Source organism: Paroedura picta, chromosome 7 (genome assembly GCF_049243985.1).
Source record: "Paroedura picta isolate Pp20150507F chromosome 7, Ppicta_v3.0, whole genome shotgun sequence".
NCBI classification, from domain to species: Eukaryota; Metazoa; Chordata; class Lepidosauria; order Squamata; family Gekkonidae; genus Paroedura; species Paroedura picta.
The window spans coordinates 50,213,640-50,230,827 of record NC_135375.1 but is presented as its reverse complement, the minus strand read 5'-3'; the positions used below and the strand labels follow the sequence as shown (position 1 = coordinate 50,230,827).

The 17,188-nt window shown below is 41.9% G+C and overlaps 1 protein-coding gene across 1 annotated transcript; it reads right to left on the bottom strand.

The window, feature by feature from the left end:
- Positions 1–1,070: 1,070 nt before the first annotated feature.
- SLC25A46 (solute carrier family 25 member 46) lies at positions 1,071–16,967 on the bottom strand. The gene is made up of 8 exons (XM_077347763.1): positions 16,596–16,967; positions 15,153–15,195; positions 13,632–13,689; positions 13,256–13,333; positions 10,386–10,486; positions 6,523–6,579; positions 5,785–5,842; positions 1,071–3,172 (listed from the first exon to the last, which is right to left on the bottom strand). The coding sequence occupies exons 1-8, from the start codon at positions 16,831–16,833 to the stop codon at positions 2,594–2,596; spliced, it is 1,212 nt and encodes a 403-aa protein (XP_077203878.1). The 5' UTR covers positions 16,834–16,967; the 3' UTR covers positions 1,071–2,593.
- Between the last annotated feature and the right edge of the window lie 221 nt (positions 16,968–17,188).

The following is a 17,188-nucleotide window of genomic DNA, read 5'->3' as shown; positions in this document are numbered from 1 at the left end:
CTCTGCTCCATCCTCTATATGGCACCCTTTTAAATACTTGAAGATGGCCATCAGGTTCCCTCTTAGTCGTCTCCTCTCCAGGCTAAACAGACCAAGCTCCCCCAACCTTTCCTCATATGTTTTGGTCTCCAAGCCTATCACCATATTTGTTGCTCTCCTCTGGACATGCTCCAGTTTGTTTACTTCAGTCTTCAACTGTGGCACCCAAAACTGAACACAGTACTCCAAGTGAGGCTGAACCAGAGCTGAGTAAAGCGGTACAATCATCTCCTGTGATCTGGACATACTTCGTTTGATACAGCCCAAATCTGCTGACTCATGTTCAATGTATGGTCTACTAAGACTCATAGATCCTTTTCGTACATACTACTGCCAAGTCTCACTCATCCTATATTGGTGTATATGCTTTTTCCTACCTAAATGCAGAACTTTACATTTGTCCCTATTGAATTTAATTTTATTTAGTTTATATCAGCTCTCGAGCCTATCAAGATCATCCTGTATTCTGATTCATCTTCCGTTGTGTTTGCTACCCCTCCCAGTTTAGTATCATCTGCAAATTTAATAAGTATCCCCTCTAATAGTTTAGTTCATGCTACCTCGAGGCAACAGTGAACTAAAATTTAGTATGTAAAATCTTCAGGGTTACTTCTAACAAGTTGAAGCTACATGAAATCCTAGATCTTTGAACATTATATCTTTTAGGGAGGTTTTTTTTTGTATTGTTTTTCTATAGAAAACTGGCTGTCTTGAGAATGCTAAGCGACTCAGGGAATTTTTTGAAGCACACCAATCAACAGAGGCTGTATCTCAGGACTCATACATGGCTTGGTACACCAAAAAGTCCTTTGTATCAGTTCTGTTTTCAGCTCTGCAGATGTTTGATGGTACAGGTTTCACCACAAGTCCTGTTTTATTTCGCTCGCTAATACTTGCAAATAAGGAGCAACATTAGTCTACTGTGGCAAAGAAACTGAAATTAAGCGGCACCTTTAGGTTTACTTCAATTTAAGTGTGGGCTCTTGTTTTCTCAGTTCAATTATCTAAGTGTTTATAACATCCACACAAAGTATAAGCAAAGCAATTGTTCTTTAATGCAACTTGGGCACATGTTTGATTTGTGACAAAACTGGCCAACGACTTTGTTTATAGCCACTTGTAAACAAAAGCTTCTGTACATGAAGTCTGAATTTGCACATTAATTTACTGGATTCACACAGATACACCAAGTCTCTTATAATAAGAAAGCCAGAAGCTTCCCAAAGGTTGTTTTAGCATGCTAGTGTATTGTAAACACATCTTTCTAAATACCTCCATTAGATCAAACATTGATACAGAAGCAAAATAGGACATTTCGTGATCAGAATTAGTACTTACAAAGCCTAATCCATGTTTTTTTTAGATAGTGAATAAAGTTCAGTGTTTCAGATTAAAACAGGCAGCAGAGCTCTGCTCTACAATCTACCTCCCTGAATAAAGAAAGGATGTAAATAGCTAAAACCACAAATAGAAAATAGGCTGTGCTAGAAAGCAAAACACCACCAAATTCAGTCATGGGTCTTTCAGAAGAACTTCAGCATTGGTAGTTTAAAAAACTGGCCACATGAAAAGCTAGTGAGTTCTTTTATAATTGAGTGAAATTTGGAAATAAACACTAATAAAAGGCCTATGATTGTATACTCATACACAGACCATATAGTATTTCTTGGGACAATGCAGCTATTTTAGGACACATTTCTATGAAACCAAGCCCATTAGATTTCAACAGTACTTTCTGCCATATATTTTAAGAGACCGATTGCTCAGTTTTTACTCTTTACAACATTCTGCTTAGGTCTTGCATTTCTGTTAATGTTCGCCTCCTAAAACTAAACTTGGGGATCATCAGTTCCCAAGACTTTTATCACTGTTTTCCTATGAAGTTTAATCACAGACATTTTCCTTTCAAAAAAGCAATGCAGCAATTTAGCTGCTTTTTGACATCACATGGTGTTCTTCAGAAAAATGTGAAGAAATCATTATCATGCTATTATACCAATGGAAATCCAATATTGATGTTCTTGACCATAACAAATCTTTTAAAAATACTAGGACTTCAATCCTTTTGTACAGCAGCTACATGACAAAGCAAACAAAACCACTGATAAGCATTGACAAAATTCATTCTACCCAGTTTTTGAAATCATCCAAATATAGTAAAGGAATTCTCATTTGAAACCACAGGCATAAATGAAAAAGTAATCCATTGTGTGACTGCCTTAGAAAAGGCATTTTTGGGGAAGTACAGCTGTAGGTACCATTAATTTCAAATGGGAGTTTATGCTGAAGAAACTGCTGGCAGGATTGTTTGAATAACTGCTTGCCAATCATACAAGATTTCAGAATACTTTCTCATCAGATATTTCAGCATTTTAAAAGCCATCTTTCATTTTCCTCTGATCAGGTACTGTGTAAAGGACACAGGAGAACTCATGCTTCTATTTACAAAGGAGCATCCTATGTGGTAAGAAAACTATCACTGAATTCTAATCTGTCGGATTTCATTTGCTTATCGGCTCAACGCATGAATTTCCAAGGGGCATGATTTATGCCCCTAAGAAACATTCTGAAGCAGTGTGGAATAAAGAATTTTAGTGAGCTGTAACAAAGCTACATGTAATGAATATTGTACAACCACAGCCCCAAACCCTTTGTAAAATCCCAATATGCCTTCTTCACACTTTATCGTATTGATGCAGTCTCTCATTCCTTCATACTGAGTATTGATGGGGAGAACTTCATACCCAAGGTCCGTATTGTCAATGATGGTGCGGGTCCCTTGAATGTGAAGGCGGTGTAAGACTGTCTCTAACGGGTACATCATGACATCAGCACAGAGGCTGGCAGCAAAGCTAGCAATTAGTTCTGGAAAATAAGCATCCAGCATGCTTTGCACAGAACTGGTGCCCTCGGTTGTGAGACTGGAAGAATTCTCCTTTTTTAGAAGCACAAGGACTATTTTCTGGACAATGGAACTAATGATGTAATGCATAATTCCATGCAGAACAGTAGGAAAGGTCAGTGCCAGAAGAGGGAGCAGCCGTTTGCTATGGGGCACTCCAAAACCCATTGCTCGGCCTATGCCCTCTTTTAGGCAATCTAAGATTCCAGGGTTATCCCGAATGATTTCACTCTGCAAGGAAGAAGATGTACAATCAGGAGGCATTCATTCACATTGGTGCAATAACCACGAGATAGATAAATGAATAAAGTTTGATTATTTATAGGGAACATTACATGTGTTTAAGCAACTGAATCCTAACAAAACCAATGAAGCCTGTAGAACAGTTACAAGTAGCCATTTTAAGAAGTAATTCCCTCCCACATTCATGTGTCTAGTACAGATGGTGGCAAAACAGTGGCTCTCTGGGTGTCCATGGACTACAATTAACAAGAGCTGCTGCCAGCACTGGTAATAATATTCCATGGACATATAGAGCGCCACAGGTTAGCCACCACTGGACTAGTATATTCTTATTTCACTCTTCTTTCTAAGAGCAGCATGCATGGTCCTTCCTTCCTTTATCTCCACAAGAAACCGGGCTGCTTCCACACAGTGACAATTCTCCATGTCGTTATTATTGCCACTGGGAATGCCTCTGCAGATAATCTATGCAGCAGTTGCATTTTCTCTGTGTGGCCCCCATTCCCCTATCCTTGAGGGCTTTTTGGAAGGTTACAAACGCCTATTTACATATTATCATGTTACAACCATTAAGATAATAGTCCCTATGAGCTTCAATTTTGCATTTTAACAAAGATCAGTCTCTAGCTCCCCTTGTTGTAAAGGTGGATCTCTACAATTAAGAGGGCTAGGGATTTTTAAAAAATAAGCTGGAAACTCAGACAAACTAGTGGAGAGTTTGTAGATAAATCAGCCCACTGCTTATAGGCTTCTACATCTTAGTCCAGTACTGCAGCCTCTAAACCACACTGACCAATCACTAAACATTATAAAGCAGAAGTTGTATGCAGCCAACTCACTCCCTATCTGATTGATCCTGGGGGTATGCTGTCAATAGGGAGATACCACTCTGCCAGTGAGTAGGGTCATCTGATTTGGCATCCAAAGCCGCCATTCCTGCCTGTAGCAGCCAGAGCTGCGGGCAGAGGTGCGCGCACACACAGAGGCACGGAACCCTGCACCAGCGTGTGTGCATCGACTGGGGCACTGGCACCCATGCCTCCCCATCTTGCAGTGCGGCGCTGGCTGCTTCGGATGCAGAATCTCACAACCCTACCAGTGAGGACCAATCAGTTCAAATTGCACTTTGTCAATGAGGGCCAATCAGTTCAAATTGTATGCTGATTTTGGGATTAATTGAGGACTACTGTCCACACCACCAAACAGAGCTGCAAAAGAGGCCAAAATATTTATCTACTGGTCTGACAGTACTATTCCTCCCTGCAATTTTGCAGTCCTCTCTTCTTTTATTGTTTAGTGGAGTTTGGGGTCTGCTCATAATAAGACATCATTTTTCAATTTTTCTGCAAATGTATAAGCTATCTCTTTGTTGCCCTGTTTCATGGACTCTTCATTGGCATGGGGATGGGTAGGAGCAGAGAAACCTGTAATTTGCTATTAGATATAAGTTGCAGATTTTGTGATTCTACACATAGGCACACACACACCTCTATTTATATATAGAAAATCATAGGCATCTTCTTTTGTAAAAAAACGAAGGATTATTTAATCTCATATCAATGACCATGATCATAATGTCTTTGAAGACAGCATATTTCATTTCATCCCCTTCTTTTCACTCCCAATGTGAGAAATACCCCAAAGAAACCACAAAGATCAAAACTAAAATGGTATGATTTTTCCAGATATGTAGCATAAAAACCCAAAGAACATTTCATGAAGATACACAGGGCACAGTAATACACACTATAGATGCGGCATAAAATAGTTTATTTAACTTTAACATGGCACTGGTTTTACTTTGCATTGATTCTTTTGATCTTTAAAGGAGCAAGTACGCCCTCAAGTGGTTTGCCATTGTTTAAAAATCCAAATACAGCTGACTTATACTAGAAATTAAAGATTTTCTCTTTGGAGTGCCACCAAGAAACAATAGGTGGTCACCTTAAATTCACATAGAACCTACAGGTATGCACAGTAACAACATTTTTGTGTATTATTATTTTTATAAATGAGAATACATTCAGAGCTGTTTTCCTTTCAGTAGTAGCTGCATTGTGAAACATAACCTGTGGGACTCTTTAAAAAAGCCATCCTGAAATAGACTAACTTCATGTTAAACAGTTCTGCAGGGCCTATAAAATAGAGTTGTTTCAGTAGTCCTGGAATGACATCCATAAATGTGCTGGTTCTATATCCAAGCTCACCTTTTCCATTTACATCTTGTGGACTATATTTAATTGTTGTCCTTCCCCCCTTCTCTTTTTTCCCTTAAATAATGTGGTGTTGAGAGATTAATCTTAAATTAATTTTAACTGTTTTATATAAGTGTTTTTAAAGTGCTGTGGATCTGCCCTTAGCCTTTGGGGAAGGGTGGCCCAGAAATCCAATAATAAACAAATGTTTAAGTCCCAAGAACAGCCATTAAATATATTACTGAAATCAATTTATTTAGGTTAATGACACAAGTGGGCATTCATTGCTATGAACTAGATAAGTTGAATACTTAAGTGGCCAATAACAGGACTCATGATTCTGCTAAATAATATGGAAATTGCAGCACACCCCCTCATTCCACACAGATGCATTATTAAACTTACTTGGACGGTTTCAATCAGACTTGCAGAATAAAAAGGCATTGCTATCACACAAGTCACCCTAGAGGAATAAAAAAATACAGTTCATATTGTGACAATGACATCTGCCACTTAGTATGTTCTTAGACAGTTCAATCAAGCAGAGATATTTTGATTTAATCTAATTTAGCCTTTTTGGATTAAATTGGTTTAGATTCAAACCATATGGATTAATGTTGGGATTGTATTTCCTTAGCATTCAATTTCTAAAATCCTCCTGATAGTAATATTATCCATATTCGTACCCAAGATTATACCTTACTATTTACAAATTATTATGTACTATTTTTCAGTATGTGGTACCAGGGGTGTCAAAATGGACTGCTCTTTAAAAAAAACAAAGAACAATCACTGCCTATGTACATTTTAATAAATTCTGATCCATTAATTAATGGAAGTCATACAGAACTGTGAATTCAGCTATAAAGGCACCAGTTCTAGATGCCAAATGAACTAACACAAATGCAATAGCTTAAATGTACCCTTTAAATACCTGGAGCAATGACAGATTTCTGTGCACAAAATTGAGGGGACCAGACAAAGGCTCACTGGATTTATTGCTGTAATGCTACAGATCTGTTAAGTTTAATAATTCATTTTGTGTATTAAAGATGTTGAATAATTGTGTTTGGTATCAATTTGCAGAAAGTAGGATAACAATTTTCAGTAACAAAATTTTATGAGTGCACCAGCTTTACGTACCCTTTCAGCAAAAGATGTCCTCCTATTTGTCGGAGACTCCACTTATACGAAAGCTCTCTGAAAATCAAAGCAGTGATTGCTTACCAATTTTCACTAAAACAGGAATCTACACAGTTATAGTGTAAATGGACATTTCTCTCCCCCCACAATACACTTTGCTTCCGTTACATGCACAATCCCCAGGCACAAAAGGAAATAAGAGATTATGAGCCTTCCTGTTTTGTTTGCAAGAAGTATTTTAATAGGGCGCCTCTTTAGAACTTTTGGCTCAAAATTTAATGTACTATGGTAAAAGACCAAGCATAAACCCACAAAACCTACTAGTAGCACCTTTACTGATTTACAATCTTGAATGTTAATAAAACGTTGCAGCTTAAAAACAGGATTGTAAATTCCTCAGAACTCCTTGGTCAACACCAGGAAAAGTTAGGGAGTGAAGATGAGGAAAACTGGCTCCAGTAAAAGTCTGTAATGGTATCTTATTGCTTGTCCTTAACTGAGTGGCCCAGGCTAGCCCAGTACCATTACATCTTGAAAGCTAAGGAGAGCTGGCATTCCAAAGGTTGCTGTGCAGAGGAAGGCAATGGCAAATCCCTTCTGCTTGTCTCTTGCCTTGAAAACCTCATGAAGGGGTTGCTGTAAGTCAGCTAAAATTACAGAGTCTTACAATTTTATTTTTAGGCCTAGAAATCACTCTCTTTTGTGGGGAGAGGAAAGGGAAGGCGACTGTAAGCTGCTTTGAGCCTCCTTCGGGTAGAGAAAAGCGGCATATAAGAACTAACTCTTCTTCTTTTAAAAGCCATTAAGCAATTATGAATTGATTGTTATTCTGATAATCATCACACATACAACAAAATAGTTTCTTGTTTTGTATTTACCCATTTATTTCCCTTCACTAATCTAGAATGACTGAAATTGAAAGTTATATTTCAAATGATCCTTTTTGTTCTATTCCTGAAGCTATGTGGGTCTGACTTTTCTCAGATGGAGCAAAAACTGTATCTTCAGGTGGACTATATAGTCCAAATTTCCTGTACGAATTTCTGTCATTTCAATATCAGAACAGATAAGTTGGCCAGTTTTAACTCTGTACTCGGAGCAATACACTCAAGGTACATTACTTACTGTTCTACCACCACTAGGGATACACACCAAAATTTAATTAAATACAAATACATTTTGTTATTCATAGCTGCATTCTTTATATGCTCTGTGGGAACCAATGCTCCCCGGTGCCCTCAACTTCAATGAAATTAATGAAGATACTACCCCGCACCTTAACTTTAAAAGACTGGAGAAAAAGCTCCATGCTCCCATGTTTGGCAAGCAGTTAAAATTCTCACTTGTACTGTGGTCACAGGGAAAGTATCCACAAAACCCCAGAAGGTAGACAGCAGAGCAAAGCAGGCAGAGGAAACTGTTAGGAAAACTAGTGAAGGTAGCATGGGAGAACAAGCCCTAGAGACCCAAGAAGGCAACAAGACAAAACAGTGATGCTCTTTCTTCTCAACTAATGCTGTCCAATGAAATCCATTTGAGCAACCTGCCACTCAAAGGCTCTCTGGCTCTGTGAGGCATTAACCTTTCAGTCTGTCACATGTTTATAGCACTTATGAACTTTCAAAGTACAGTCCATCACAACCCTTTTGATCTATCAATATGCCCATCATTTATATGACTTGCTGGCTTAGTCTCTCTGAAACTGGAAGTCAGTCAAGTGGTACAATACTTAGCACCTCCTGAATGAAGCAATTAATTTTGATTCAGTATATAACAATCTTATTTTAAAAAGGGGCGTTGATTAGCTGCCGCCTGGCAATAAATCCCTGGCCATCATCTGATCTCAAAGTATCACTGCCAAGTCAATTAATGTCTTTGAAGTAGAACAGTTAAAGTATGCTTTAGCAAGCTTGAATAATACATCTAGTCATCACCAGAGATCTACTTAATGGCTAAAATGGCTCAACTTAATGGGCAAGACAGTGACCACAGCTTACGATTATTTAAGGTCCAAGTTTTCACTTTGAAGCACTGGGACATTCCAGTTGTAATTTATACCATATTTATCTGCATGTGAAGGTTCCCATTTTGTTAAGAAGTCTGTGGATACTTCCTTATGCCACTTTTGTCATAAGGGCCAGCTAGTTTATTAACAGATAATAATGATGATAGAGGAAGATTCAAAACAATATTGGAAAATATGGGAAGCAAGGACAAGAATGACATAAAACATATTCAGATCTGATCTACAAACACTTCTTTAGTCCAAAAACATCTTGTATCTGATGTCAGTATCCTTGGTTTTTGTTACATCTACAAGTGATGTGCTGCCTGTACAGTTTCTTTTACAATCTATTCCTTTGCCACATGACTAGTTTTTGAAGGAAGTAACATGACACAGTGTGAAAAGAAAAGAGATAATTTTGATCCACATGCTTGTGGGTGCAAACATGCAGTACAAAGCTACTCACAGAATGTGTTAGATAAGTCCTGACACCTTCCAAAAAAATAGTCTAGGTCAGTGGTCCACAATCTTTTTAAGGCTGCGGACTGGGGGAGGGGGAGGGCGATCCGGTGGTCGCGCATGTGCGTTTGTGCCATGTGCGGCCGCACGTTGGTGGCAGCGCATGGCGTAAACACTCATGCGCAGCACTCCCGCGCATGCGGCTGGTAGCCGCTCTTCCCTCCCCCCCCCTCCCGCAAAAAGAAGCTGGCCAGGCCGCAAGCTAATCGGCTGCTTTGGTGGCCGATTTGCTTGCGGCCTGTGAAGTTTCTGACTGCGGGGGGGGGGGGGGGGGTCGGGGAGAGGGAGCTGCGGCCTGGTGGTTGGGGACCACTGGTCTAGGTGACCTGATGATCATAGGTGTATAAAATCTATAGCTGGCAGTGATATAGAACAGTGGTCCTCAACCTGTGGGCCGCGGCCCGGTGCCGGGCTGCGGCCCGGTGCCGGGCTGCAAAGGCCATGGCGCCGGGCCGCGGTTCCCTCTCCCCGCCCCCCTGCAGTAAAAATCTTCCTAGGCTGCAAGCTTGCGGCCCGGGAAGCTTCTTACTGCGGGGGGGGGGGGGGGAGAGGGAATTAGGGCTGCGCATGCGTGGCCGGGCCACACATGCGCAATGTGCGGCCATGCATGCACGATGCGCAGGCGGGCCAGTTGCCCTGCCGGTCCCCAGCCTAAAAAAGGTTGGGGACCACTGATATAGAACACATTTGCTATATAGAAAGCCTGCAGTTTGGCAGTGTCATTATGAAAGGTAGTGTCATTATCATAGATTCCCCCCCACCTACTATTTAATAAAACTTCCAATGATGTCATCTATATCAGGGGTAGTCAACCTGTGGTCCTCCAGATGACCATGGTCTACAATTCCAAATGCTGGCAGGGGCTCATGGGAATTGTAGTCCATGGACATCTGGAGGACCACAGGTTGACTACCCCTGATCTATATCACCTACGTAATGTTATCACTGAGATTACCTGAATATATAACAGAAGATACTGCCTTTCAATATGTCAGCAATTGAAGCTCGCTGTAAACAATACATTGTTGTTCAGATCACACAGAGAAGCCCACCAGATGTGTTCTTCTTTGTGAGACTGATAGGGTACCTGTGTGGAAGATCCACACATTGCCCTCTTCACATGATATGGAGACTATACATACTGCGCTCTGAAGCAAGTGATCAGTGAAGTTGTGTGAACAGAATGCCAGTGTAATATCTGTAGAGCACTATCAGAAGAGTACTGCACGCATGCAAGAGACTGACTCATACACCATGAAGTTTTTTATATTCCCTTCGAAATTCTTTTCAAAGGAATACTAACAAATACAATAGCATAATAAAGGTGAACTTATAATACCTTGGCAAGGGTGTGAATTCGCTGAGAATCCCTTCTGCTCCCAGGGTTATACCCTGAACAATGAAAGTGCTTCCCATTCCTTTCCAAAGAGCTTTTGGGCCCTGCGAAGTATGACATTCTCTTTAATGCAACTTAATTAATTAATTAATTTTATTTATATACTGCCCTCCCCGAAGGCTCAGGGCTGTTAACATGATAAATTGAACAGTAGTGAAAGAATCATAACAGGAGAACAGTATCATATTGGAACAAACATAGTGAGAACATCCAATTTTAATTGGAACATACTGACAGCCCCATAGGATGGACATGTTGGTGGTGGTTCTCATGGGAGTGGGGCTCAGGCACCAATGGGAAGTGACTGAATTCAGGCTGACCTCAACCAAAACCTTGGCAGGTTTTTGCAGACCCTATGGAGCTGTTTAAGCTCCACTAGGGCTCTGATCTCCTCCGGGACCTCATTTCACCAGGTGGAGGCAGGATGGAAAAAGCTCTGGCCCTGGTTGAGGTCAAGTGAGCTTCCTTAGGGCAGGGCTCACTAGGCAGTTCGTAGTAGCAGAGTAGGATTGGGTGCTTTGGCGTCCAAAGTGGATGGTCTCTCCCGGCACAGTGTGCACTATGCCGCAGGGGGGGGGGAGGCGTTGCCGTTAGTGCGCCAGTAGGCGCGCACACGCAGGTGCAGAGTTCCGCGCCTGCGTGTATGCACCCACTGGTACGCTAATGCCCACGTCTCCCCCCCCCTACAGCGCGGCTGCTTTGGGTGCCAAAGCACCCAACCCTATGAGTGTAAGGCTCCCTTGAATCAGGTTCAGCCCTCTCTCCAGTAGACAGTCTCACATGTTTTTAAAACCATCTCAGTAACTTAGAGACTGACTATTTGTCTAGATAAAGGTGCCACTGGGCTCAAATTTGTTCTGAAAAATGTAAGCAGAAAATCTCTCATTCTTTCTAAATAGACCTTTAAAAGTAAAACTTGCATTGTGAAACTGAAAAGCAGGAATCAGGGATCAGAAACAATGGTTAAAACAAAGATTTCCACAAGATTCCAATGCAAAAATGCTACAACAGTAGCTCTCTTCAAATGTCATGATAAATGTGGTTTAAATTACAGTTTCTTATAAATACTGACCATCTACCAGGTGTGTACAGTAACCTATAGTGGTTCATAAGACTCAACTTAATGCTTCTTTCCCACCTGCATGAAAATTCCCTAGGCTCCCTTGCTGTTTCTGGCTTTTTACAAAGCATCATTACATAATCATATGCAGCACACTTATTACTAACCCTAATAAATGGGATGTGAATGGTCAATGAAGTCTAGGGCATGCCAAGTCTCCATGGAGATCTTCAGGCCACTCTTGGCTAAGCCAACTGTCCATCATCATCTCCCTTTCTCACATGTCTTAACTGAGTTCCTTTTTCTCCCCTTAGAGAAAGCAAAAACCTGAGGAAAACACAAGGTGGCATTGAAGGAGCAAGTTTCATTATGGGAACAAAAGTATGGCCTTAGATGAGTTGTAATAGTCTTTGGACTGGATACATGTTATGTAGGGAACTTTTGTGGCATATGCTGACAAACTGAACAAAAGCATATGATTAAGCAAGATGTTTTGTCCTGCTACATTTGGTGTAGTGGTTAAGAGTAGCAGCTTCTAATCCGGAGAACCGGCTTCAATTCCCCACTCGCCACATGAAGCCAGCTGGGTAATCTTGGGCTAGTCACAGTTCTTTCAGAGCTCTTTCAGGCTCACCTTACCTACCTCACAGGGTGTCTGTTGTGTGGAGAGGAAGGTAGTAAAAAATGGGTTACAAAAACCCAACTCTTCTTCTGATTTCTTCTAGGAAATGGATGGAGCAGCCTTACAAAGACAGAGGGAAACCCACACTCTGAGTATTTATTGGCTGCTCTTTCTAAGGATTGTTAAATTTAATTATTTCATCTTGATGATTGGTTTTGAAAGCCATCCTGAGTTGGAATCAGAAGAGCTGACTTTTTCCCCCCTAAATAAAACAAGGAAGGACAAAGGAATGCAGGTATGTCTGGGAAAGCAGTAAGCTGCAGGAACAGTTTGGTTTGTCTGCTGTTTTAAGCAACTTATGACTTATGTCCAGGTGGCTAAGAAGGGCAGTACTACTAAACAAACTGGGATTTTTGAATCTTGATAAAGAAATCCAGGTTTAGCACCTCACCAAACAAATTAACTCCGTTTAATAATTGCTTTATTAATAGTGGTTTATCTTGAGTTTGAATCCATGTGTTCATGGATTTTGCAGGATACAGGCAAATAACCATAAATGTTAAAAACTGAAGACAGGACTAACTTAGCAGGTTACATGAATGCATGACCGCAACCTAGTGATTATAGTTTCAATATTTAAAGATAGCAATTTGTAAATTCTACTCCTGTTCAACACATACTAAGTGGAGATCTGTTGTGGGAAGGCCAGTGTCAGTCTTTCCTCCATGGAAGTGGCCTTTTCTATATTTGAAAAAGGCTGTAGAGACAAGCCAATGCATTAAAACCTTTTTTGGTTTTGTTATGGGTGTTCCAAATATCGCAGTATTTGGTGTAACTGGATCCATATTGGGCCTGCTTAACCTAAATGGCATACAGCTTAACCTTTATTATCTTGAATTATTATTGAAGATTACATTTGAAAAATGATTTTGTTAAGACATATTATCCATATTGTCTACTGAGAACTATAACTTGTATGGACATCTGTATAATCTACCACTCTTTAAAACTGAAAACCATGAGAGAAAACAGGCTTAGAATAGTGAATAACTAGTATGCTTTCACTTTGCATTTTCAATTACATATATTTTATGTAAGAACAATTATTACTGTTTGATGCTAAACACTAACCTGGGCTTTATTGAAGCTATACATAATGTTGATAATAGTAAACGGAGTGAGATGGTAATTCCTGGCATGATAATTAACCTGTAAAAAGAATTACTAGATTATAAAAATTGTTAGCTGTACCTTCATACATCATCATTCCCACTCACTGTTGATCAATATCACCTTGATAATTTCCCTAAAAATCATTAACATTAAAGTAATCTCCCTAAATTTCCCTAAAAATCATTACCAATACTGAACCACTTTTAACTGCAAGAAAGAAAATCAGCGGTCAAACCAATACAGTATTTCAAATAATACTGGGAAAAATGTAATAAACAGAAAGTTTAGTATTAAAATTGATAGACAAATGTGAGACAATGATTTGAACTATTACCTGGCACTGCCGACGCAGAACAATACAAGGATGGGCCAGCACATTCTCTGTAAATAAACTGGAAAAATAATTTCAAATTTTATTGACATTTCATTCATTTGCCCACAAATCTTTTCCTTTACTAAACTACAGTATTTTGATAAGCATTAGAAATCTCATAATTCTGTACTTTAACTTGCACACTAGTAAGAACTGAACTGCTAAGCTTTGCAAAACTGTTAGAACAACTCAGAGACCACTTCCTGTTAAAAGACATCATCTTATTAATTTCTAATACTTAGGAGTTGCCTCTTCATTTTAGCACTGCAGTTAATACCTCAAAATAATAAAGACAACTAAAACATATAAAGCTGGGCAAAATGGCCATCAGTAAAGGCAGCATTCCAACTAACAGCAGCCCCATGAACATTAAAACAGAACAGTGGGTTCATAAAACTGTATTTAATCCCAGAATTTTTAAATGAACATTTCTTTGCTGTCCAGCAGAAACTCCTATCCCATTTCGGTGATATGCAGGCGGGGCAGTTGCCCTGCCTGTCCCCAGCCTAAAAAAGGTTGGGGACCACTGATGTACAAAACGTAATGCTTTTTTCATTGCACTGGTATATTGCAAGCTCCTCCCCACACATGTTAATGCAATGCTGGCCAATTGCTTGTTAGAATGAGAAGAAATTACCTCCTGCAGCAATTAAAAGGTGGCTGAGGTCCTTCTCTCAGGTTTTTGTAGGAGCTGATTTCACAATTGAACCAAAGAGTTGCTGCCTGCTGAAACCTAAGAATTGCACTGCCTTTTCACTTTGTTCCTCCCTGCCATCTCCCTGGCTTATGTGATAGTTCCACTGTATTGTTGTGTTTTAAATGACCTATAGCAGCGGTCCGTAACCTTTCTGCAGCCGCAGACCGCTATCACGTGTTGGGGGGAGAGGGCGATCCGGGGCCCCGCGCATGGGCAGCAGCCCCAGCGCAAACACGGACTTGCCGCGCATGCATGTTTGCATCCAGCGGGGGTGCAAACGCGCATGCATAGCAGTGCTGCAGCCGCGGCTCCCTCCCTGCCCCTCCAGGCCGCGAGCAAATCGGCCACCAAAGCAGCTGATTAGCTTGCGGCCCGGCAAGCTTCTCTTCCCACCCCTCCCAAAGCAAGAAGCTTGCCGGGCCGCAAGCTAATCGGCTGCTTTGGCGGCTGATTTGCTCGTGGCCTGGCAAGCTTCTCACTGCGGGGCGGGGGCGGGGGCGGGGGGCGGGCGGGAAAAGGGAGCCGTGGCCCGACGCCGAGGCCTTTGTGGCCCGGGGGTTGGAGACCACTGACCTATAGTATATTCATGTCAATTCCGGTTATAACTATAGCTAGTATGTTTTATTATTTTAGTAGTAGTACCACATTATGACATGTTTCAAAAGGAGGGCAATCTTCAGAAATTTCATTTCAGTCTGTACTTGCATGTCTTTAACATGCACACAGTAATGATTACAGAAAATAGAACATTATCAACACAACATTTTTATAGACATAGATCTTACCTTGCCAGGCCAATTCCAAAGCCTGCAAACCTATTCAGTTGTTCTGAAAAATATATACATAGGGGCTTATGTTTATTTTAAAAGAAACACCAATAAAAATAATAGGTAGGTATAGGTAGCCCCTGTGCAAGCACCGGGTCATCTGACCCTTGGGGTGACGCCCTCCAGCATTTTCATGGCAGACTCAATACAGGGTGGCCTTGCTAGTGCCTTCCCCAGTCATTACCGTTTACCCCCCCCCCCAGCAAGCTGGGTACTCATTTTACCGACCTCGGAAGGATGGAAGGCTGAGTCAACCTTGAGCCAGCTGCTGGGATCAAACTCACAGCCTCATGGACATAGCTTCAGACAGCATGTGTGCTGCTTACCACTCTGTGCCACAAGAGGCTCCTTATATAAAAAGAATAGCAAATACTAATACAAACAATCTTACTAAGTGCTTGGTATCATAAATTATACAATAGAGCAAAAGTACACGTAACCTATGCTTGGCTTTGCATTAGCTTACAAAATGCGCACCCATAAAGGTATTTCCAAGCAAGAAGCCAGTATGCAACTGCCTTAGACTTCTTGTGTTAGCTGAAGCTTCACACTTAATTTGCATGTATAAGAAACTAAAGCAACTATTTTTGAATACTAATTTCTCCTTAGTCATGAAATTTACTATGTGACCTTGAGCCAATCACAGTCAGTCTAACCTAACCCCGCATTTACTTCATTCCAAACTCCATGGAGGAAGAGAAGGATATAAATGTAATAATGACATTATTATTAATAGCAATGCTACCATTAGATGTTGGCAAAATCTTTTCTTAATGAGAGCCCTGCAAGATGTATTGCTAGTCAGCAAGACCCAACTTAAAAGTCCATTTTAAAACACATAGAACTACTTAAGAGATATTCATATTCACTGTCCAGCTTGTTCAGATATGGTGCTCCAGTCTAGACTGCTTAACACTGGCCTGTCTTCCAATAAAACAAAGGTTGTTATTCAGGAACAAAGATAAAGTTTCTGGACTGATTTCTCCCAAGAAAATAGGCTGCATGGAAGCACTTAGGGCATTACTTCTACCGTTATCACAAATAATTTTAATAACCCTATGCCTATACGTGAACTTGAATTACCTGGACCGTGCCAGGGCTCACAATGTCTGTCAGGAGTTCTTTGCCCTGAACTAGAAGCATAGCCAGAGGAGCATACCAAAAACAATACCATGTGAAATGCACATTCCAGGCCTAAAAGCTCCAGCAACAAGAACCTGAACCAGCAAGGGGGGGGGGGGTTCCTAAAGGAGAAGAGCACCCATCGCCGCTTTCCCAGCCGCAGGGGTTCACGGTTAAGGCCCTCAAACAGGGTCCGTTAGCAGGCTCATGGGCATCCGCTGGGCTGCAGGCCAGTCGCCACCGCCAAGCCTCTTTGGTCCATTTCCTCCCTCCACGTACCGGAGCTGGCGCCGGCGCCTCCAGAGTAAGGGTCTTCCTGGAGCCCGGGGCCCCCGAGTGGGGTCCCGGCGGCGAACTGCGGGGTCTTCTCCCCCCAGTGCAGGTTGCGGCTCCCGGGGATGTCAGGCGGGGTGCTGACCCAGTGGCCGAGGTCCGGCTTGGCCGCGAAGCCCCCCTGCTCCTCCCGGCCGCCCCGGTAGCCCAGGCCGTCGAAGCCCTCAGGGCGCCGCGGATGCATCGAGCCGAGCAAGGCGAGCCGAACCGCTCCTAGGGCCCACAGCGACACGGAAGACCCCGCGCCGCGTCCTCGCGCTCCACTTCCGGGCCCAACCAGAAGTCACCCGCAGCACCCGGAAGTCCACCGGCACGTGAGCAGGGCGCCGCCGCCCCGCCCGACTCTCCGCCTGGCTCATGGGGGGGGCGGGGGGGGGCGGAGATTAGCACTGGCCATTGGCAGACGGCCCCGAGTTGGTTAACCTGATCCACGCCTGGCCTTTTGCGGACGTCTCAGGGGCCAAGGCGTAAGGACGGCCGGGGACACTTAAAAAAGAAAAGTCAGCTGTCAAAATCTGCTTCCTGTTACACACGCCTCC

Coding starts and splice junctions, on each gene's coding strand:
- SLC25A46 (XM_077347763.1), bottom strand. CDS start 16,833: ATGCATCCGCGGCGCCCTGAGGGCTTCGACGGCCTGGGCTACCGGGGC. Junction 13,690..15,152: donor TTTGGAATTGGCCTGGCAAG/GTAAGATCTATG, acceptor TTATTTTTCCAG/TTTATTTACAGAGAATGTGC. Junction 5,843..6,522: donor GGACATCTTTTGCTGAAAGG/GTACGTAAAGCT, acceptor TTATTCCTCTAG/GGTGACTTGTGTGATAGCAA.